The sequence below is a fragment of the Agelaius tricolor genome, unplaced genomic scaffold, assembly GCF_023055355.1.
Source record: "Agelaius tricolor isolate 1412-34295 unplaced genomic scaffold, bAgeTri1.0.p SCAF_24, whole genome shotgun sequence".
Lineage (NCBI taxonomy): Eukaryota > Metazoa > Chordata > Aves > Passeriformes > Icteridae > Agelaius > Agelaius tricolor.
The window spans coordinates 10,350,728-10,375,604 of record NW_027269284.1 but is presented as its reverse complement, the minus strand read 5'-3'; the positions used below and the strand labels follow the sequence as shown (position 1 = coordinate 10,375,604).

The 24,877-nt window shown below is 37.4% G+C and overlaps 1 protein-coding gene across 4 annotated transcripts in view; it reads right to left on the bottom strand.

The window, feature by feature from the left end:
- EVC2 (EvC ciliary complex subunit 2) overlaps positions 1 to 24,877 on the bottom strand; it is a 60,638-nt gene that overhangs the window by 7,114 nt on the left and 28,647 nt on the right. For 3 of the 4 annotated variants that reach the window (XM_071447148.1, XM_071447152.1, XM_071447150.1), the window contains exons 10-18: positions 21,130 to 21,454; positions 18,393 to 18,632; positions 16,781 to 16,956; positions 10,516 to 10,675; positions 9,572 to 10,029; positions 6,400 to 6,604; positions 4,968 to 5,090; positions 2,231 to 2,458; positions 317 to 525 (exon numbers count right to left, since the gene is read on the bottom strand). In XM_071447148.1, coding sequence (XP_071303249.1) covers positions 317 to 525; positions 2,231 to 2,458; positions 4,968 to 5,090; positions 6,400 to 6,604; positions 9,572 to 10,029; positions 10,516 to 10,675; positions 16,781 to 16,956; positions 18,393 to 18,632; positions 21,130 to 21,454 — 2,124 coding nt within the window. The remainder of the gene's footprint in view (positions 1 to 316; positions 526 to 2,230; positions 2,459 to 4,967; positions 5,091 to 6,399; positions 6,605 to 9,571; positions 10,030 to 10,515; positions 10,676 to 16,780; positions 16,957 to 18,392; positions 18,633 to 21,129; positions 21,455 to 24,877) is intronic. The other variant, XM_071447149.1, reaches the window with a different exon arrangement.

Sequence of the window (24,877 nt, the reverse complement as noted above, 5' to 3'; positions counted from 1 at the left end):
CTGGGAGACAAAGCAATAGGAATAAAATTATTTTCCTCCTTAATGCTAAGGAGTATCATTATTTTTCCACTATCCCTGTAAAAAAAATGGTGACTGCCACGCAACACACAGCACCATTTATACACTACTAAGTTATTATTATTTCATGTTTCTCATGAAATATTCCCAACTCCTCAGTTATGCTCTGGGCCACAGCACAAGAAGGCAGAGATCCAATATAGATGTATGGTCCCTCCCCAGTAAAGCAGAACATTGCTCCTGCTGCTTCTCCAGAGTCCATAAGAACTGCAGTAAAACCTGAGCCCAAAGAACTTACCTTTGCTGGTACAGGTTTATAAATTGTCTACATTTATTCATGGCCTGTCTTAACAGAACTGTCACATGTCTTTCTGCATTCGTGTCCACAGCTTCATTTGAGAGTCCCAAACCATCCAGAATCCACCTCTGCCTACTCATTAGATGCTGCTGCACTGACTCCTTATGCAACATCTCATACTCCAGCTTCTTTTCAAGTTCTTCAATCTCCTAGAGGTTGAAAATGCATGATAAGAAGTTAAATTATAACTTGAAAGAATTTCATTTGGAGTGAAGAAAAAAGATGATGGTATCAGATTTTCTGATATTACTTTATTCATTTCTTATTCTACCCAGCCACTTGCAGTCATTACACTTTTCAATTCCTTGCACAGCTTCAGTAAACATGACTGGCACATTATGAATATCAGAACAATGAGGAAAGCTATGACTCAATTTTTGTTGTGTAAAAAGTCAATGCTCTCTGAAACCTTCCACAATAGAGGACCACCAGCAACTAGACTGTCAGCATGGCTGAGATCAAAACTAAGGAACCATTCAAATTCACTTGTGAGCTGCATAAACCCACTGAAACAGCTCGAGAAACTCAGACTAACTAATTTTATTTATACCAAATTTACAGCTAATATCAAAGGGATTTAAAAGGCAGTAATTCATAATTAGTCTGCTAAAGTCAGGGTTAAAATAAAATGCTCAGAAAATCAAAAGGTTAAAATCCAAAGTCTTCAGGGGACTGGATCCTCCATGCTAAAAATCTAACTTTGATCAAAAAGTCAAACCAGACACCGAAAAGAAGGCTCCATATTCCCATTTCCAATGTCATTGTTGTCTCACCTCAACTTTTACATTGCTTACTATCTCAAAGCCCCACTTCTTAACCTGTACATTGGAGAAAATGCTGAATTTTAATCCATTCCTCTGCCTCACCAGCTGTATTTAACCCAGTGTTAGCTATTCTAGGTCTAAATTCTGCCCCTTCTTCAATCTTTTTCTTCACCTGCTCAAGAACAGAGAAGGTAAAAGCAACTTCTCTGAAAAGCCCCCTCACACTTAAGGCGTAAAAGGCAAAAAACACCCTTCCTACATTAAACTTTCACTATTTCCTACAGCTCTAATACAAATTCAAGAAAAACTGGAGACATATAAGCATTCTAACTGCCACTCTCTGAAAAACTCTGTAGAGATGACCACATTAAAATTTAACAAGGAATTTTCACAGCAGTAGCTGTCTAATGATGCCCTCTAGCAAAGAGGTTTTTCTCAAAAACCCATTTTGTTTGTTCTACTCCAGTGCTCTCCCCAAGCCTCACTTGGATGGCTTCAAATAGCAGATGCAGAAAAAGAAGTCCTTGTGAAAACGGAGCACTGAAGTATTAAAAAAGGATTAGAAAATTGGCAGATATCAAATATGTAATAACTATGGTGAAGGGAAGAGGTTTTCCCAGATTTTCTGCTATTTAAACTGCATGAGTGTGCCTGGAGTGACACAGGTAGGAGGCTGTGTAGGTAATCTCTAAAAACTTGACAATTGAAGCATATCGTGTGGTTATGGATTTAGCATATGGACAGCATTACAACATGAATAACTCTAAGATAGACACAACAATTTACTCTTCTGTCATGAGTCCAAATCACTTCTCAACTCTCTTTCTTTCAATCAATAAAATACTAAGTAGCCACCAAAATAATTCCCTTTCTGCCTGCATGCAACTGTAACAAAAATAAAAACAATAATACACAACCTTCCTTGGCTCCCCTTCTCTACATGTCTTTTACTGAATGCATTGAAGTGTACATACTCACAGAAATTGAAGTCTGGGCCACCAGAAGCTGCAAACCAACAGCTAAATCAAAGATACTCTAATGGTGGCTGTTTCCTAAAAGGATTTTTTCTTTTAACAACTACATTACTTACAGGATTATGTGCTTCTAAAATTTGAATACATTCCAGTTTTGACAGGGTTTTTGATGTGTTCAGTTGTTCAAAGAGCAAAGCTTGCACATTTATGATAGCAGTATACAGCTCCAGCATTTTGGATTTTTTAACAGTCTTTTGAAAGGCTAAAGAAGCACTATACTCTCCAAGTTTATTTTCCAGATTGTGCAGGTGACACTCTTTTTCAAGCTGCAACTCATACTTAATCTAAAAAAAAAAAAAACAAACCAAAACACAAAATATAGATTAACAGAAACTCTTACATGCACACTTATGATTTTAGTACTCTGTAATTAACAAGCAGGATTATGACAGCAAAGAAATCAGTGCTGTTATCTTATAATGTAATATACTGTTTCAAGAAAAGCTTTTAACCTTCAATTCCAAGTTCTTACTGTAATCAAAAAAACTACAGTACAGTCAAATACTTTAAAGAGATCAGGCTTTCTTTTTGGGTAGTCAAAACTGAAATATTAAATGCTAACCCAAAACAGAGGATCAATATAATTTTTATTATGATAAAATTAAAAGCTAGAAACACAAATCTATGGTTAAATGGAAAGATAAAATATGCCCTTTTGCTTAGAAAAAACCATGGAACTTATAGAAAGACTGTATTTAGTTTCAAATTGGCAAGTGTCAGTTAATGCTGACTGATGACATTCAACTATTCTTTGAGCAAATAACGAAAAATCTTCTTATATAAAACAGAGTTAAACTGTAAATCAAAAGTCTATTGGCAATGGATTTCAAATAAGATTAGAACTGGATTGGATCAACATCAAACAGCATAAAATCAAAGAGATTTAACTCACTAACTGTGTTGCTGCCACACATTTGATGGAACATCCCCAGAAACTATTGAAGGGTGAAAGGCAAGTGCAGCATGTGCAGGCACACAATCCAATGCATGAGCTCTGCATGCTGTGACTCTGAGAGCCAAGGACACTGCACTGTGACTGCTCTTCTGTGGGACAATGTCTATGGCAGCCAGCTGCCTTAACCTTCTTTGGGTGCTTCCATCTCAGCTTGTCACTCTAAGCTCCCTTCATACTCAAAGAAAAGATACTTCTCAGTAGGCTTCCTATCCTAAAATATGGATTTCCACTGACATGTAAGGTGGATGTCTAGGTTAGACACTGGTGGCTACACTGCATATCTAACATTTAGGTAGCTGAATCTTCAAAAGACTACAGTAAACAATTACCAGTTAGTTTGTATTCTCTGCCCCTGTACCATTCACTTGGGCCCAGAGAGCTGGATTGTCAGAGAGAAAAGACACAGAAAGCACATGCAGCCCTGAGAGCTCCAACTCCACTACTTGGTGTTTTAGAACAGTTAGAAATATTTAATCTTTTAAACATATTTATTAATGCATACTTTAAATTATACGATTTATATAAATATTTTAACATAGGAAGAAATATTTAACAGAATTTTACAACGAGGGTGGTGAAACACCTTCAACATTATACAGCAAATGAACTCCACTTAACCAAAATGCTGCATCACTCAACTGGTATTGCTATCTACCCCCAGCCACATCAGTTTCTTTCTGACTCTTGCCAGCTCTGAAACCAGCCATACAATTAGAATGACAACAGCTATGCCAGATGGTGCATATAAAACTGGAGCAAGGAGGTTTAGAGAAGCTAAATTTCCAATTTTAAAAGAAGGTTCTAATAAAAATTTACTAATTTTTAGATTCTAATAAGCATTTACTGCCTTACATTAACTAAATAAGTATTCAGTACTTTTTTGCTTCTAAAGCTTAGCCCTTAATCTGATGTACATTCAAGGAAGAGTACCAAAACCACCCAAATTTTGAAGATCAGGGCATTAGGTATTGAAGTCAAAATTACAATGCCTCTGTTAAAGGATTAGAACATTCTCAGACCACAGTTATTAAACTCTTGAAGAGTGCTAGAACATACTTGCCTTCTTGTTGCAGTCTTGCCCAAGCACTATTTTTTTATCTACCAATTTTAATTGCCAACAACACCTGCTTGTCATGCATAGTTTCTACAGCTGTGCACCACCTGTGTTTAACAAACTTATCATTGCAATGTTGTCCTGACATGCAAACCTGATATTATCCATATCATACACATGTGAAAGATCTCTTGCAACATCTACTAGCAGGGCAGTAAAAAGCCTTCAAAATCCCATATTAAGGTTGGCCCCACTCATTTCTCAAGGATTAACTTTAGACTGGGGCTGTGTGTTTTTAAAAGGTACCCACCAGAATCAAGACCTCCTTTCAATTAGTTCTGTATAAATAAACTCAGACCCTACCCAAAAAGCTTTTGGATCTAAGAATCCATTTTTGGATTTTCAGCAGCATTAGCAGATGTCCAGGAAATAAATGCTGCTGAGCTGAAGCATGCATTGAAGCACCTTCCATGTTTTGAAAGTGTTCCTATAAAACCACAGGATCGAGGGGAGCCTTGCAATCTTGCACACACCAAGCCCCAGAACCATTGGAAGAAAAAAGAGTGAGACATGAAACCAGTTCTGTAACTAGGATGCAAAAATTAAAAAGGAAAAACTATTAAGTGTGAAATGCAACATCTTGATAAAGGCAGGCAATAGTAGGGAGATGCATCATGCCACTATACCTTACACCTTTTTCCTCTGGTTCTTACATTGATAGAATACTGTCTTGAATTACTAAAGATCTAAGTTTTGACCTCAGTCCAGAAAAGACTGTACTTACCCTACTCAAATTTTCACCTTTCACTGAGTCTTCATAAATTAAAATTTTGTCCTGTAAAGATTTCTTCAGAATATCTAACTTATGTTTATTCCTGGATCCTGTTTTTCCCATTTTAGAATGCTGCTGGAACAAGATGAGCAAAAATGCTTTATTTGTAAGAGGTATATGAGGATGCTAATGTTAAAATTATTACTTGGTATTATTAGCACATCTACCAAATAATCAAAAACTTGGAAAATATGACTTTCACTGAGAAAGTACATCTGAAATTAAGGTGCTGCCTATTGATTCAGAACATTCATTTTGGACATTCAGACAAAGTTAGAATTTTTTAAAAAATTTCTTTCAAGTAGAATTATATATTCATCCTTTCCATGAAAACTCATAGCATATAAATTTGATTTTAAACAAGCTTCAGCAGTGACAATAAGAGAAGATTTTAACTGATATGTTGTCTCCTCAGCACAGTTAAAAATGAACAAAGAATATTAATTTAAGATCTACATTGTTTTCAACACACAGTCTGTGAATCACAAATGAACCATGATAATATTAAGAAGCACTGTTCCATGTAATCAAATTACTCTTGACCTTTCTATTTCTTTACAAGAATACCAACTAAGTATATGTACTCTTGGGGAAATGATAACATCTGTTCAACTGTAAGGTTTTGCAAAGTCATTTCCCTCCTTTAGTACTTTAGAAACTATTAAGGCTTTGAACTAGGCTAATTCCTAGCTCAATTAACCCAGCCTAGTTTACATGTTTAGAAAACATAATTGAACCAAAACAAAGCAAGGGCAAGTCCTCCTTTTTAAGATGGCATCAGACACAACTAGTACAGGAAACATTTTTGGCCCCCATCCTTTATAAGAACTGAAAACAATTTATAATTCCAAAGCTTTTACACTTTACTGAAGGAATTAAACACCCCTCAAAGGGTTCTTTATAAAGTGCTAGACTCAATAGGCAGATAGACTTCTTGTTGGAAATATTTCTCTAACTTTGAGTAAGCCTCATCTTCCACATATTTAGATTTTGGGAAATAACACCAAACTGTCTGCATACACTTAAATATTTTGCAAACAGAAAATATAAATCATGCCAAATTTCTTGCCAAGAAAGGCCATCTAATTCAGGAACTTTATTTTTGTAAACAGGCAAAACAATGTAGAAGTGTCTTTTCCAGAAATTCCCATAATTTTCACAACAGCAACAGAAATACACAGATGTATGTGAAAAAGACCTATTTATCCAACTGCTGCCCAAACAATTAGCTTCAAGTCCACTGGTCCATGCAGACAGGAAAAGTGTACACTGCTGTTGCACCTGTGAAGAAGCTACAGACCCAGATGTGCAGCCAATGCCAGATGCCACAGGCACCCCCAGGATGCCCTTCCACATCCCCACACTGATCTCACACTGTTCTCACCTGTTCGTTGGTCATTGCTAAATTCTGCTCAACTTTCAGCACCTCAGTGTCCCTCTGCTCCACTCCAAAAGTCTGAAGCAAGGTTCTTGCTCTTATCTTGGGCCAAGCCAAGCTGCTGTCCACCTGGGAGAAGCAGCAGTGCAACTCTTGCCTCATTCTAAGCAACTCCTCTTCTGAGAGTGAGAGGGGTAAACTCAGAAGTTGCCTGTTAAAAAAAACACAAGAACCATTTGCTGTTTAGTGATTTAGTCAATATTGCATAAGATGTAAGAGACATGCACACAAACACTTTACTCATCCTTTTTTGGTCTATTTCATATATCAGTGATTCCACACACAGCAATGAACTGCTCACCATGTACAAAATACTCTTGAGGTTACCTTAAATTCTGCATACAGAGCTTCCTGGACTGTAAAACTTCATTTTCAAAGGAAAACAGCTTTTGAATATTTTAAAAATAAATTAATATTTTTAGCACATTTCCTATGCATATAATCCTTCCACCTCTTCAGACAATACAATCCCTGAACTTCAGCTGAAATAAAGATAAAAGCTTCCCATAAAGCTTCCCTGTGCTGTTTCCCAGCACTTAGCAGCCAGAGCTACTGAGAAAGAAAAAATAAAATAAAATCTCTGTTATAAATGCATAAGCCATCTCTCCAATCCACAGATAACAATGGTTCCAGCTGTTAACTGTAAAAAGGCACTCTGCAGTCTGAAAAATGCAATATATTTTAAGACTAATTGGAATTACTCAAAGTTCTCATTTTGCAGAAATAAGGTTCTCAACACAGATCTCTAAGGAACTGATCACAGGGTAAAGCTGAAGTTGACTTAAAAATAGGCATGCTCAGTTCTGATTAACCATAGACTACACTCATCTTCTCACCTTGTGTATCTTGATTTCCTTAAAAATATTTCACAAAAAATAACATACTGTTATTTGCTTGGAAATTTCTTTTATTCCACAAAAATGTTTCTATTTAAAATATGAACAGCATGTTTTTCAAAGAGGACTTTTCATTGAAAACAGTATTATGCTGCATGTTTCATTATTACTTGATACTTCTATTTAATGTATACCAGGCCTATACTGCCTCATCATTTCACTAAAATATTTGAGTTTAGAAATAATTTTTTCTTTCTACTGAATCAGCAAAGAACAGTTAAAAACTTCTAATGCATGAGGATTTTCCCTTCAAAAAGTCGTTTACTTTAAGACAAGACTACTCCAAACTACTCCAGATCATTTATAGCATACTTAACCATTTGTCATCTTGTCTTAGACTCATGGAAGAAAAACCTTGCCATAAATCCACATACATAGATATATAGAGAGATATGAAATAAAATACAGCAAATAGAGTTTTGCTATATGTCTATATTTAAAAAGGACTGTAAACACTAACAATCTTTACAAATATTTTGGCCTAATGCATGGTGTCTTTAATAAGCAACAAAAATGAAAAGTTATTGTTATTAAGTTATTGTTCAAAATAATGTTTTTTGCGTACTAGACAGGAGATGAGAACGTAAACATGAGAGCTGACATCTGTCATCAAAATACCATAACTGACAGACAATGGACTGCAAAAACCATGACAGATTTTAAGGGGCTATTGGTAGGACAGTTGTTGCTGCATTTTTCTGTATGTATTTTCCTGCATTTTACTGAAAAAAAACCCCAAACAGATAACTGCTGCTTCAAATAAAGATAGCATCTAACAAATATGACAGGCACACTGCAGGCTGGAACAGAGTTATTATGGAATACTAAGATAGAAACAGTAAAGTCCTGCTGGATCATACAATCTACCTCCATATTCCTGCAGGTCTGCTCTTGGCAATGTAGGCAAGAGATAGTTAAGACAAGCTAGAAAATGCAGATAAATGACTCACAGAAGAGTATTTAAAATGCTGAATAAAATCCAAAGCCCTTGAAATTAGAACCAAAACAATGGGGAAAATGCAATTTTCTTCTTTAGCAGAGCAAATGCAATGGGTAAAGTTTCTTTCTATATTCCTGTTATATGGTTTTACAATATGTGGCAGGAAAACTTATTCTGTCTGGATAAAACTGCCCATACAAATCTATTTTGCTTTAAAGAAGAGGTATGAAGGAGAAACTTTTACCAGTGTCTTATTTTTCCTTTTTTTTCTCCCTCCCTGTTCAATCTCTTATGCCTGGTACATTTCCTTCAGAGCCACACAGCTTATTATAGGTTTGCCTGTTCCAGCTGCTTCCCCTAAAGCTGCAATTTTATTTTTTCATGTTCCCATGTCTCTAACAATGTCTCTTATTAAATAGACATTGTATAGGAAATGTAGTACTGCAAATATTCAAGCAATCAAACAACCAGACATAAATGGACTTGAAAGCTAAGAAAAAACGCTCACCAACATTCCCTGAATCTCTCAAGGACTTGGCTGCCCACTGTGAGAGGCACAACCACTCCTGGCCACAGCCATGGGCTCTCCCTGTGCAAGGTTTCCCAGCTGTGGCAGGGCCACCACCTGCTTTTCCACCTCCTCAGGGTCCCATTGCAGCAGGCAGCAATGGCCCTAACACTTCCTAACAAGGGGCCAGAACTCCTCTCTGCAGCACTGCCTGGGCCATGATGCCTGTCTGGCTCAGGGCTTGGTGCCAGGGACACTCTGTCCACAGCCCAGAGCAGCCCAGTCTGACACGTGGAGCCATGAGCTGGACAGGCAGATACTGCACTGTGTACTTAGGGACTACTTGTGCCAAAGCTTAAACCAAACCTGATGAGTAAGGTTTGACTTGTGGTTAGAAGAAATATATTCAACTTAGACTTGGGGCCAATTAGGTCTGACACGCTAAGTGGCATTTCCAAAGTGTGGGAACTCAAAGAACAGACTGAGAATAACAATGAAAGATCTTTTAAGTGATACCTCCCATGGAATGAGTGGAAGTATCAAACCTTTATTCCACATTTTTAGCTTCAAGACTGCTGCTTCCTAGGATTTCCACTGCAGTGTTCACCCACTGGTACTGCATGGGCTGAGCACTTCGAAAAAAAAATCAATTCCTAAGTGCCCAACAGAGAACTGATCATTAGGAATTACAAGTGGACAGGTGTGAAAACTCCTATGGCAAGTTCTCTTCTACTTGCCATAGTAACTAAGAAAAGAGTGCAGAGAGATACTTGCATGAATATTGACTGCTCCCAGCTCCTTATTTTCTTTTGTTCTGAGATGCCTGTTTCCAGCTCTTGGCTTAGCTTCTCCCTGGTGAGCTGAAGCAGCTCTTCAGCAGCCATGCTCTTGTCATGTTCTTCCCTTTCAAGCTGTGCATGTTTAACCACCATCTCTTTTTTGTGCTCCTCCACAGCTTCCAGCAGGAACGACTTTGGCACATTGAGCTTGACCAGCTCTTGCACAACCACTCCACACTGAACACGTTTAAGCTCTTCAATGGCTTTCTCTGCTAGGCTAAATAGAAGCTCCTTCAGCTCTTCACTGGCCTCATTGTCAAGCTTTTCAGTAAGTTCTTCAAATTCAATGGTGTGATCACTCAGAAGATTTTTCCAGTGTCTCAGGTAGTGAGAGATCTCATCAGTAGTTTTGAAGGGGTCTCCAAGTGACAGCTGCTCCTTCTGATGCTCTTTCTGGGGATTTATTAAGCAAAAGGAGGAACAAAGTTAAGAAAAAAAGAACATCTTGAATCCTAGCTCCTCAAGTATGAATTTCATAGCAATGCAAAATTTCATACTTTTGTTTTTCCATGTTCTCAAAACTTCTTTTCAGCGTCCAGAGGCTCACCTAGCCCTCAACAGATTGGCTTTGTGAGCACCCAGGAGGTCTGTAATAACTCTGACTATTGCTAGATACAAAGGCTGTGATAATATGGACTGTTGCTAGATAAGAGAGCTAAAACCTAAACAAATGCATCATCATGTGGTTTGACAGCTATGAATTACTGCATGACTAATACACAATATGGTGGTACACAGTTAAAACCAACTGGCCCTTACTTTAAACTATGCTCCTGGCAGTGCTGACCTCTGCTATAATAACTACATCTTATTTTTCGATTAATTCAATTTCTAATTCATTATAAGCCCTATGAAAAGAAAAACATTGAAAATAATTACCTTTTGCAGCATTTCCCACCTTCGCTTGGTAATGAGTTTCTGGCAAAGCTTCTGCTTTTCTTGTTTTACATCATGATCAAATTTCTGTTTAACAAAATTAATTTCAGTCTCAGCTCGGTCCAGCAGGATTCCCAAATGACTTTCAGGTAGATGACCTGCTCTGTAATAACAGTGTTTGAAGGCTGTTATCCCAAATTCTTAAGAACAAAAGGATATGAGGCAATTAGCACCATAAAAAGGCTCAGCAAAATAGACACAAAGAAAGATCTTTGTTTCTTCAGCAGTAATACCCAGGAGAATCAAACAAAGAAGGGGATAATCAAAGGACAATCTCCGAGATGAACACAGAATTGAGGCAGTTTGTGAAGGTGTATAAAAAGAAACAAGAAGGATGGACAGACAGGAAGGATAGACAGAAAGGAGGGGCAGGAATGACAGGCAAGTGCAAAACCAATTACACATCAGTTCGTAATGTAAGTGATATTCAAATTAGACATTTTAAACCTTATATATTATGTATATTTAATTTTTTCCATTCAATGGCCCTGGAATGCCATTTCATATGTCTTTTACAACTCCTTCTCCTTATTAAAACAAATCTCTCTTTAAAGTATGTAATCAAGTAAAAAGAAAAATTCTTTTTAATAGAAAAAGCAATCATATCCACAAAATACTTATATTTTCTACTAATTTTACATCAGAAGACTTATAAAAAATTCAAAAGAATAACAAAATTAAATTATCTGAAACAGCAAACTGTTAGTCATAAGCCCACAGTGCTTTCAAGTGGAAGTTCAACACTATGGTCTACCTCCAGTTGCTACAGTATTTAATGTCAAAGAGAAAACAAGATCTCAACAGTGGCTGCAACAGTTAAAAAAAAATCTCCACCTCCACAACCTCAAACTAAATGTCAGGACTTACCTGCTATTATAGTTACACTACAAGTTCTCCAAATCTTTCTTATTCAACACAAGAATAAAAGAACATCTTAATTCAGACCAGGCTGTTGGACATTTGTGAGTTATAATTTCTATTAAGCACAGTGGACTTACAAAATGTGGTGTCGAAAAGGTCAACACAAAACTTTGAAGTGAAAGCACCAATTCCTGACCTGAATTTGGAGGTTATACAGATACCTTCTAATTTACCTATCCAGTCCCCATTTTCTCAAAGATTACAGAGTGAGGACTCAGATGAATCCAAGGCTTTCAAGGTTTCATTCCAGTGTGATATTGGCCCAATTCCTAAATTAAAGTTGCATCTAAATGTGGTAAGCAAGCCCTTCTCCAGAAAGGAGAGTCTTATTATGGTTTATTAGGATTTATTGCTACTGTGACAGCTTAATTCCAACCAAAATCCTCAAAATAAGTGCTAAAATAAAGCAGAGTACCAAATTAGCTTATTTGCACCCACTGCACTGTAACCAGGGTGGCCAGAACCCATAATTCACACCTCCCCATCTTCTGCTCAAGCATCCACAACTATCTGAGCAAGCCATGAAACATCACTCCTATATAATGTATGTGCTGGATAGAAACTCAGATGTGCTTTATCACAGTTATGGCAACAAAACAGATCCTCCTTTTGCAGAGCTTTTTCAAAGTCTATCTATTGCATTTCTTCAATCTGCAAGGAGGATTAAAATACCTTTCAGTATTTTGAGAGTAATCCACCAGGCATCATTCTAGCCAGGTAATTTCTGCCTTGAAACTAATCAATCTTAAAATTCAGTGTTATGTCAAAACCTCCCTAACAGCACCAAGGTTTTTTTGGTAACTCTAAGTCCTCCCCCTCCTTTTTGACTGAACCCAAGGCAAAAGATGTGTGAATAAAAGTAATTAATTATGGTGAGAAAGCGCAGAAAGATAATAACCAAGATATTATTTTTAACACCTTCATCTTTTTTTGTACTGAGGAAATAAACCCAGGCTTGCTACATCCAATTAAAATCCCTGTCCAGAGCACTGAAAAGAGTCTGCAATAGAAAAAGATAGATGTGCTGGAACCACACAGCAAATGAAAATTTAAGAAAAGTCATGCAACACAGAATGATAGGAAGATGATATATAGCTACCTATTTTTAGGATTAAAAAAAAGGTCTACAGTGTTTCAGTTGGTTTATTTAGAGATCCAGTATGTCCATAGCTAAAATTGCAGGTGATGCAGTAGCCTATGTCTGTTTCTGTGCCAACTTATATTAATTGGTGCTATGGTAATTCCTAAAAGGCTCAATCCTGGCAAGACACCTTCATTTCTGGTTTCATAAAAATACAATATAAAAACAATTACAGTATTAGGAATAAAAGATGTCTCAAAGGAATCCAAACAGAAATGCTAAACAAAAGGAGAGGAGAAAGGTAATAAGATAGTATAGACTGTATGGTAAAACTGCCTGGTCTCAACATACTGGAAATTTAATCACTGAAGAAATGTGCAGGCACATATCTTTGAACAAAGAGAATTTTAATGGAGGAGAATACTGTGGTATTGCCAAGGATGTTCACAGGGCAATCCTCCCAAAGGCAGTGAGCACCAAGGAAGGTACAGAGGTGAAGTGTGTAGCCAACAGCAGCAGCATCACAGGTCAGTCAGAGAGACCTTGACTCCTCTGTCTTGAATCAAAGTCAACAAATTAAGGAGCAAATACAGAGTGAGAGCACTGAAGTAAAAATCAGGACTTTGTATTTGATGTTACTGGGAATCAATGTTCCAGGATGCTGGACCCCAGCAAAGGAAAATTGTTTCATGAAAGCTAGAAAAGGAACAGGAGCATCACTAAAGCAAAAGGGAGATCGATACCAAGCAGAAAAGCTGTACAGGCCTGAATGTACATGGAGGCTGAATCACATCACCATAGAGAAACTACAGAGAGAACCTGCATGACCCTGCCCATGGTACTCCAGCTACACCAGGATTTCACCTGCTGAATTGGCATCCTGCTGTTGTCCAGAACACAATTCATGTTAATAATTTAGGGCAATAAATGCCCCCCCTATATAGCAGAGTGCTACAACCAGAAAAGGTTTTAAGAGATTATTAGAAAACTTCATACTGATGCATTACTGCTGACTTCCACAAATATCCAGCCAAGACATTGCTGGAAAACTACCTTCTATGGACAAGGTCCATATAAATGGTGATTATTAAGAAGAATGAGACCAGCATAAGGTGCTTGCTTTAATCTTTTGACCATTTTAGAAACACAATACACAAGAAATCCTTGGGGTCTTCAAAAAATTTAAGCTTTGGGAGAAACTTATTAGGTACCAATGGTTGCAAACTTCTTCATAAGTCAGAAGAACTGAATTCAATTTTTAAGAGACTGAAGAAGAAAGACATTTCTTGTGAACAAGAAGATACTGGTGAAAGAATTACACAGTGTTTTACCAATATTATAATTTAAAACCATCAAGAACCTTGCACCTCTGTTGATAGCAAAAACAACCCAAGATAAACACTGCCTCAAGTATTGCCCTTTTGCCCATTAGTCTTTAACAAAAAAGATAAAGAGCCTATGTAGCCATCCCTCAAATCCATGATTACAGATTATATTTTAAATTCTCCTTTCCTGCTTTTTGGCACTGCAGTCCAGACTTGATTTTCAAAAGACACTGAGTACTGAAATACTAGTCCAGACAAATGGGACACTTTATTTAAATACAACATGAAAACTCTGGCTGCTCTATTTCATTTAAAATGTTCACAGCCCTCCCTAGAACTGGCTTGGGTTTATTTTCCTTTTTATAACATCCATTTCTAGCCACACAGAATCCTTTTCACATTAATTTGAAATTGCCTTGCTATTTGATAAATTTTAAACATACTAATAAAGCTTCATTTTAAAAAGACTTCTCCCCTCAATATCTACCTGCTGGCTTATCACTGCATCTATCTGTGGTATATTTAATCTATATCTTTTCTCTCTTCTCCATTTAAGTTTTGTATTTTAGAATTCCATTTATAACAGTAAGTTTAAGGCACTCTATTATAAAGCTGGACAAAATAGATTAAGACAGACCTGTATCTATATTTAGCAAGCAGATTCAATCATAAAGTGAAAAATAAAAGGATATTATGGTTACAAATTTAAAGTACTGTTTAGACCTGACTGCTCTTGCTGCTCAAATTTTAGTGCTCCAATTTGTAAACATTCCCAAAATCACTTTCTAGTTACAAACTGAAATACAAGCCTATCTTATGTAATTATGAATTTCTCATGAATTATACTAGGCTATTCCAGTTCGCCTGTAGAAAACAAAACAGTAGCAAATAAACTGAGATACTACATTCTGGAGTTTTATAATCTCACCAGCTAAAGAATGAATTATAAGAGTTTGGCCAACATTTGTCTGAAAGGAATTACTGCAGCAGCAGGTGTGGGAAGTTACAGGAAAACAACTAGTTCTAAGCCCAGAAAGCCAAATGGGATTGCTTCTCTCCAAATGATATCTCCAACTATTGGCACATGTCCTTTCTCCACAGACAACCAACCAATGCATACTCTGAAAGTTTTATAGAAGAGGGCTAGAAAAATTAATTTTTCATCTTGGTAATAATACTTGCTGCTTTTAGAAGTTTGGGGAGTTTTAGAAGGTTTTTTAATACATTTAATTCATTTTTGGGGATGAGATCCATGAGGTCTTCAATTAACTAACACTATGCCTTTCCTTTCTGTTTAATAGTTGATGTGTTTGGTGACTGTTAGGTGCAATAACAGTCATTAAACAATGGGTGAAACTGATTTTTCCAGCTCAGAAAGTCCCATTTGTTCACTGCAATGGTCACACAGTGAGGTTCTCACAAAGGCTTTTCACATAACCACATCATCAGAGGAAACATCTCAGACCTTATAAAACAATTCCAAAGAGAGGCATGAACTGATGGAAGGGAACTTTCTGTGAAAGACATGTCTGAATTAGATTTCTTATTCCAGGACATCTTTGTCTTTAAGCCACACAGCTGCAGACCTTAACAAAACAGTGCAAGACTACTGGAAAAAGATCTCTTCAACCAATGAATCTGGGGACAAGACCCAGGGTGATTCAAGCTAAACTTAGAGTATGATTCCAATGAGGCAGAACACAGGACAATCAAAAAGAAAAGCAAGGAAAATATACTTAAACACCCTGATAAATTATTTTGTCGCATCAACAGATGCCATCTTTGACACCTTTTTAACAGAATTCCTGCTTCCTAATATTATATTACTTTTAAATTAAATTGACATTAAGGAAGAAAAAACACACCATAAAGATCAGTGTTCACCTAGTTCTCTTAATCCACATTTCACATATTGTCAGTGGTTGACATCAATACAGACATCTCAAATATACAAATAAAGCTGCAAGCACAGGACTAACAGCAGCAGTGCTAGGTTGTTTATCTGTACTCTGACATATTTTGCTGCCCTGGCAGGCTCCTCACTAATCTCTCCATATGCCAAACTAACACAGTTCCCTGGGTGGCAGCACAATGTCTCCCTCAGTGCTCCTCACAGCCACACAACTCTAAATAACTATGTCTCTGTGTGTCTGCTGGGTCACCAATTCTACCTCTCTACCTTGATTCCGAGGATCCCAAACAAATTAAATGTGTGTATTACAACAGTACATTTCCAGGTCTACTTATTACTTCCCTGACATCTACCTTTTAATTTTCTGCAACAGGTGTATTCTCTGCTAGTCAAAATCCTCCAGATAAATTATTTATAAAATTCATCTATTTTCTTTAGAAAATATTCATGATTTCCAGCTCAAAAAGAGAAACTGTATGTCCAGCTCCTCAAATAGATTCAATCACAAGTGATCCAAAATTATTTTTTTCCATTAAATCCAGATATTCATGCATAAAGCATGTAGACAAATCGTCTTCACTAGTGCATGTTGCAATGGACTCTGGCATGAGTTTTCACATGACTGACAAGTACTTACACAAATAATGGATATATAAAGACACTGAGCATCTTACATGAGTCTGGCTCCCACTGAACTCAGAATTACAACCAGGTAGTACGTATGTTTCCAGCAATTCATCTCTGTGCCATACAAAATGGACATAGATAACAAAACCTCACCTTAGCACCTGCTGGGATTTAACTTACAAAGGCAATCAGCTGCAAAGTATTTTCTTAGAATTAACTAAAAGATAACATTTTATGCAACTCTCCTGCTAGGTAACACAGAAAAAAGACTTTTTGAAGAGTCTGTTGTCTGCGAGATAACACAGTCAAATGGCTATCAAGGAAACCAGTTGAGTTCTTTACCTTTCTGTCTTGTTAATGAGACTCAATATCTGGGCTGCTGCAGCATTTATAAGAGCAGAGACACGAGAATCTCTTGACTGCATTTTACTTATAAGATATTCTCTGTAAGAAAACCTTTTACTCAGATGATATTTCTTGCAAGCTTGCAAAAAATCCATTAGCTCTTCAATGTCACCCTACAGGAAAGAATGTGAACATTTAGTTAGATGTAACACTAATTTCAGCTAACACCTGTGAGTGTCAGAGCAGATTCATTCATTAATAGGGCAAGGTTTAAAAATTCCTACAAGTGTAAAATAATAAGCTTGTATCAACTTAACTCTAATGATCACATCAAATGATTATGGTTATTTCAACAAAACAAAATAAATAGTGTTCAGATCTTTTGGCCTGATTACCTCAATACTGTGTGTACTTTCCTGAACAGTTAGTGCATGTCCTAAGTGCCCTGAGTTAACAGGTCATTTGATCAGATATTCACAAATATTCACAATTACATAGACATGCAACCCTACCAGTGTTAGCAGAACTGTTCTTTACAATGTACTGTAAAACTACATAAAGGGTCACATCTTCAAAGGGGTCTATAAGTTGGCTTCAAAGCCAACTCTTCCATGTATGTAGAGTATGGCATAGGGAAAGCCAAGCCCACTGCACACAGGCTGGCTTAGAAGGTCCCCCTTCCAACAGTAGCAAACAGGAAGGGTTTAAATACCTACAGACAAGTCTGGGCAGAGACCAGAGTTAGGCACACAGTGCTCTATAGCAGACATTCTGTAAGCATAAATAACCAAGACAAGGTCTGCTAGTTACACGACCCATGTCTGAGCAGCCAAAACACAGCCAAACCTTTTTTCACTTGCTCTACCTCTTTGATCTGGCTGCTTAACTATCTTCTGCACAAAGTGCTTGCTGCATCTCCCTCTGACAGTGGCCCATGTGTAGCTTCTGTATACAAGCTTGTGCATCAGGTTTTAGGAGTGGGCCTTACATGCTCTGACACCTACTTTCCAGATGTTGCTTTTTAACCTCCCCCCTCAAACTGCAGGACCACAACAATCCTAGTCTTTCTCAAGAAGCAGCCAAAAGAAAAATGCCCAGAACTTTTCTAATCCAGAGCACTAACTTTCAACACAAATGGGGTAAAAAACAACCAAACAAAAAAGCAAACCATGAGGAAACAACTTAAGCTACTCTGTTGCAAGAGGTTTAAAATGTAGCTGAAAGCAAAACTTAAGTCCTGAACATACTCTCCATCAGCACCACTTGATAATAGAACCTGGAGATACTCAACCTCTCTAAGTACATAATCATAGTACTTCAGACATACCACAATTTCAATAATGTACATATTTAGACTGGGGAGCTCAGTACATCTTCTGAAGTATATATGAGCACTTGCTGCCTAGGGGGTTTTGAACATGTGCATATACCTCAACATTACAGTTGTGCATATGTCTAGATGTGCATAATGCATGCATTGTATTTTTAAAAATACTTTCTACAAAAGCTCATTATGAAAGTGATAACATTAATCCTGAAAAAATTCTCATAAATTACTGCAGGTTTGTATTCTGTCTTTAGGTTAGGAATGGAGATATCATCCTATTACCTGTATTTTAGAGTAACCTTCAACTAATGTTTTAGCTGCTTCCACCTTCAGTTCTCCCTTTGAAGTGGCATTTATTATTTGTGTAAAAAAGATAGTATGGAGCTCCTTTCTTTGGGTAACAGCCAGCTCTCTATAAGCCTTTGCAAAATATTCCTCCTGCTTTATGAAAAGGAACCTCTTCAGGCAGTCCTGCTCCAGCCTGTGAAGTTTGTCCAGAAGACTTCTGTATTCTATAGCAGGCTGCAGAAAAGGAAGAAATAAATGCATCAGAAGTAATTTTCAGAATTCAACATACTTTAAAGTATCAGTGCTACTAGATCATATAAATTTTATAAATACTTTAGTTACTGTAATCCCAGGTTTATGTGAAGGCTAATAGTGAATCAACTGTACACTTTGTATAGGTTTCACCTGTTTGGATGGTAGGGCTGTACAGTTGCCAGTTTCTAATCCAGATACCACTTCCAAGGCATAATAAAGTCCTTTTAAAATTCACAAGTCTTATATAACAAATTATATAAAATGCCATGAAATTTAACACAAAGACTATATATTAATTTTTTAGGTTTAATCAATCCTGAAATCCTATTAAAATTAAACAGACTCAGACTCACATAATGCATACCAGTTTAAATAAGCATAATTTAAAAAACAACAAATTGGAAAAAAACCCTATTCTACTAAAAATCTTGAGAAGATTTTTATTATTGGTGACCTTCTTTAACCATCAGTTTCTACAAGTTAATCCAAGAGCATTGTTTTAGATTTACATTTGCAACCATGGAGTAGAATTAAATGGCAATTACTTTAAAAGCTTCTTTTCCAGAAATATTTCCTCTTCATTCTCCAGTAAGACTTACATATTCATTGTTTTAATCTCAGATGGCATAAAGTCATTATAGAATCAAAACATACTTGTCCCACAGAGCAAAGAATGCTTCTTATGCCAGCAGAGCTACCTAAGAGTCACAGTGTCAGTCTTGTTCTAAATTTCATACCAATTATCTTGAAGAGAACTGCCCTCTGCACTTCTCTCTCCCAAGAGACACACTGCAGGCAGCAATAATTAATCAAAAAGGAATAGAATCTCTATGTCTTGGCTGGGAAGGGGAGGAGGTTCTTGCTCTAGTTGTTTTCCACTGCCATCCCTTGGGTGTCAGTATACCTGCTGCCCAGGAGAATGGCTGTGAGTGCTCAGAATGTCCTTCTGCACCACACACATGTATAAAATCAGGTCCTTCTACAGACAGAAAAGTCAACAGCAATGATGGGATATTTAAATGGATCAGGACAGGTACTGGACTGGCCTTAATTGCTTGCTTGACTCCTACTATTCAGGATTTTCAGTACAAATCAGACTGACCCAACACCAATACATTTCATACAAAGCAAAGCCACATGGCTGAGAGCATATTTACTGTGGGTTCACACTGAGTTTCAGTCAGGCCCCTCTCTCTGCAAAGGCAGGACTTATCTCAGTGAGGTCTAGGCTCCCTCTATATCCAGCTGAAGGAGAAAGTCTCCAGCAGAGTACAGTTCAACTCATCCTTAAAAAGGTGTCCACAAGTATCTCTTCCTTCCCACCTCTTGTGTTTCTAGCACCTCTAGGAGGTAGTTCAGAACAGGCATATCCTACAGGCATGGAAAGCTCCACGGAGTCACAATTTAAAATCCACCTGAAAACATCAGAGAAATTCTACTGGCTCACTAGCCTTGTGCCATTAATTTTCTCTATGCAACAGCCTGATAAAACCTGAGAGCCTCAGCATACCGGAGTACATTTAATGGGTCACACTCTGCAAAAAAGCCTTATTGTGTCAAAACTTTAATCATGAATTGTCATTAAATACATAAATAATTATGGGTATGTGATATGCAAATACCACTTGTGATCCAGAAGCAAAGCCCCACCAGTAACAAACTGCACTATTTGTTCCCACCAAGTCACCCTCTTAACAAATATGAAACACCAACTTGGGGCATTTTGGCATTTTAAGCTTACAGAGATGACATATTCAAAACTTACCAGAATCCTTCCAAGCCACAGGAAGTTGTTAAAAATAATAATAAAGAGTGGGGGAAAACCAGTTTTATTGTAAACATCCAATATACTCAAAAAAAGACATGGGAGACTGGAGCATTATAAGGAATCTTCCTCTGACTTCAGTTATTTATTACAAAGAGGCTATTTTCAAGCAAAGTCCACCCCTTGCTCTATAATACAGATTGTTCTGCTTGCCCTTCACTCATTTCAGAGGGAAATCAGCCCTTGGTTTTGCTTATATTCTAATTTTCTTCAAAAACAGAACATAAATATTGGAAGCTTTTTACCTAGACTGTACGGTTTATAATGCAGGGAGTTTGTTCTGCTCTGAATGTGCAAAATACTTCACAGAGTGTCTGAAATCTCAGAAAGTGCTGCAGTAAAATACAGTAAATAAAAGTACACCACTTTGCAATAGTATAAGTGATTATAAAAAAACCCCAAAACAAAGAGGGTAATGACAACCCTCTGTCTTCAGATGTCACAGATTGTGTTTAATTCACCAGAAAATTATTTTTCTCGAGACAATTTCTTAATAACAACTACCCTGATTATGATATCCGAATTTCTGAACATTTAATTGTAGATCTTTACTCTTCTAGGAGGATAACTAAGCTGTTCTAGTCTAAAAGAGAAAACATCTCCATAAAACTACCTATGATGCAAAGTATCTTGATTTAAAACCAGATTTACCTTTTCATTAATTTTCTTCATTAACTCCTCAGCCTCTTCATTTGCAGCTCGTGCTTTTTGGCATTGAGCCTCCATTGTCTTCCTAGTTTCCAGATTACATTCAGCTGTTAAAGCCACCATCTTCCTTTCGTACTCCTCTTGAATCTCTTCCTCCATTGCAAGAAACTGCTTTTTGAGAACTGAACTTATTTTCTTCTCCACATGAGGAAAGAGGCTGTGATTTAAGACCATGTTCTTCAACATCATAGCAATCGCCTCCTTACAGATCTGTGTTCGACTGGCCTCCAGATCCGCATCTATCCGCGTCAGGCTGGCAACCTCCAAACTGTGCAAAGGTAATCAGGACTGTTAGAAACCCCAGATTATGGGAAATTCGTCAGAAAACAAGATCCTGGTATCTAGAGCATTCAATCTCTAGATTGCATCTAGAGTCACTCAACACTGGGTAATGAAACGGCAGTCACAGATGTGCAAGAATATCACAGTATATCTGAGTTTATTAATCATGACAGTAATCATTCATTAAACAACAGGGTGAGTCAACTTATACTACAGCAACTTTAAGTATGTCCACACTTCTCTTTCCAATTCAGACAGAAGAAAAAAAATCTTTTCTTTACTAATACTCAAAACACTACCTTAGATAAAAGCCAATAGAAATGTCTGACAACCCCCTCCAAAAAAACCCCAACAAAATCAACTCGCTATCTCTGTTGGGAAGCAGATCAAATGGTCACCTGAATAGACTATAAAATTTACTGACTGTAAAATAGTTCTAAACTCACTGACCCATCTAGATTGATACATCACTGTTTCATATTCTTGGCTGGTGTACTCCCTTCTCTGCAGGGAAGAGGGGAGAGTTTCAATTTCATGCTAATACAAATAAAATAGCTGGTATCTGTCTCTCATGAACATTAATAGAGTTCTAGAAAAGAGATTAAAGCCATTTAGAAATACAAGAGCTCTTAGAAAATGCAATATGTTGCATATAAATACATTCTCATTTATCTGTAGAGTTAAATTGGAATTATAATTATTCTAATTTCATATACAATGTAACTACTCTAAATTCTACACCTGAACTCAATTCCACACTGGATGCTCCTGCATGTCAAATTACATGAATACACAACACTGTATACTTCTGTTTGTGGACCACATATACACAAATTTCTTTGTGACCTAAAAACATAGTTCAGGGGCTTAAACCCATTTTTTTTTTTTGCTTACGCTAAATTATTGGTCTAATTTTTCTGCAGAAAAATCTCAAAATATATTTCAAATCCATAGCCAAGATCTTGGTAAGACTTGCAAGAGAGTGGAACAATACACTCAGAATCATATAAATGAAGATATGCAAATCTAGAAACACTGGTTTTTGGTCAAACTTTCCTTATGAAAGCAAATAAAGTTTAATTAAAAGTAAACAACTGACATATCATCACTGCCTCCCTGACAGCACAAGAGATGTATTCTCCCCATCCTGAAATTGGTGGGGTGGAAATGTTTTCTCACAATGCCTCAAATACTTGAAGTATTTGGGAGACTGGCTTTGAAATGTAATCATCTACCACAGACTGATTTCCTGTTGCAATTTCTCCACACCACAGGAACACACTGGTGATGGCTGCCCTCATCATGGCAATCTGCTGCAAGGCTGGCTGGTTGGCTGCAGCTGCTAAGCCTCCTCCATTTTACCCCCTCTTCCTTACATACAGGAACAGAAATTCCTGCAATCGAAGTACCATGAGCCTGAAACATTTCTCACAGTAATCTGAAGATCCTGTAAGAGCTAATATTTGCTATAATATCCCCAAGGCAACACAAGCATCCAGCTTCTCTGTCCTGTCTACAGATGGACACTGCAGCTGGAGGCACATGGCTTTCTTGGGGAACATTCATCTACACTCATGGTAAAGTACCTCAGGGCACTGATTCCTGGGCAGAGTCCTTCTTGCTCCAGGAAAGAGGGCAAGTGATGGCAGGATCAAGGTATCAAGATGTGTGTTTTCTCCTAAGTAATTTTTTTACAGTCTCAGGACTTCTGCTGACACAGCCAGCTATTATCAAGCTGTTTTTGACAACTTGAAAAGAGTTGTGTAAATGCACTTAAACAAAAACAAGGAATCAGAGAATGGGAGCTTTTTTGCTATAATATTTCTCTAATGACTGTGAGGCAGTGGTAGGAGGCTTTCCTTCATAGATTCACAAATTCATTACTAGCCTGTAAAATCCAAGCCACCAGATTTATTTTTCTTTTTTACTTCCTGCTTTAAGTTCAGCAGCTCTAATTTAATTGAAGCATATCTGTCTTCTGTGAGAAACATCCTGACTTTCAAGCATCCCCTAACAAAGAACTCAACATTTTAATCAATTGTTCCACTAGGTAATTTCTCCAAAGAATGCCTCATCCTCAGAATTTTATTAGTTACAACTTTCAACTCTCTTTGTTTGCCGGAACAACAAGTTCCTTAGTCATTATTTTTCTGTTCTTCAAGCATGCAATGATAGATGGCTGCCCCAGCACCCTCTCACCCTTTCTTACTGAGATGTGAAAGACTGAATTCCTCACCTCTCCTTGGAAAGTAACACTTCACAGCTCTACCACATTATTACATAGTTCAAAACACATAATTTATTCCTTAGCACAAATACAGGAGTTTTTTTAAAGCATGCCTCAAAGAAGATTAAAGCTATTCCTCACCCATCTCCCTATTATTTTTCAACTCTTCATCAGTGATCCCAAGAATGAAAACCAAAATGAAGCACCATCAGAACACTTCCTATTCTTTCCCTCAGTCTTCCCACAGCACTTCTTCCTACTTGCTGCAAGTCATTACAGACTCAACCCGATTCCATTTCCAGCAAGATTCCCATGCTCCTTTTCACCTTCAGGGGGAACTACAGTACCCCAGTAACTCCACATGATGCAAAATGCAGGAGGAGCAATGGTAAAAATCACCTGATGCTGCTGTGTCAGCAAGTGAATAATGAGGCTCCTGGGATCTCAGGTGTATTTAACCTGCAACTCACACTCTTCATTTTCCTGACAGCACATTGGTGAAGAAGGCAATGGAAGAGAAGTTTATGAACCATTCCACCAAACAAAGGGTATCAGCAGAGAGAAAAGTCATTACAAGCCATAGCTCTCCCAGGTCACATCTTTGAAGACAGCACCCACACCATCACCTTTTGACAGTGGCAGCTGAAGAAAGGTTGTGGCTGTAAAAACATGAAAGCTCCCTTCCATCTGGTGTACTCTGCTTCTGGTCTGTGAGCTTCATACAGCAGCCAGCAGAAATGAGACAAGCTCATCACACAGATCAGAAACCTTGCTTCAAGCTCTTTACTCAACACAGAGAGGTTGAGGGCACCCCTAGCATGCTGCTTCATACCAACAGTCAGTAAAACAGGAATCCTGTACATATAATAAACTGAATGCTTTCATTTGGTTTCATTCAAGTCCCTCAGAAGAACAATGTTTACAATCAACCAGATTAAACATTTCATGTCACATAGGGAAAAAAAATTCTAGCCAGACACTCTGTCTCCTCCAGCCAAGGTACATTTAATAATTTGCTTTAAATGCTCTGCACTCTGCTTGCCACAGTAATTGATGTTTAAAAGGTCTTGCCTCACTTCCTGAGCATATTCAGCATCACAGAAACATGAAAGCTAATGAAGTACAGGTAGCTGATGGCAACCTATTGATGAAAAAGTTGAAAGCTTTTGTTGGACAAAGCAT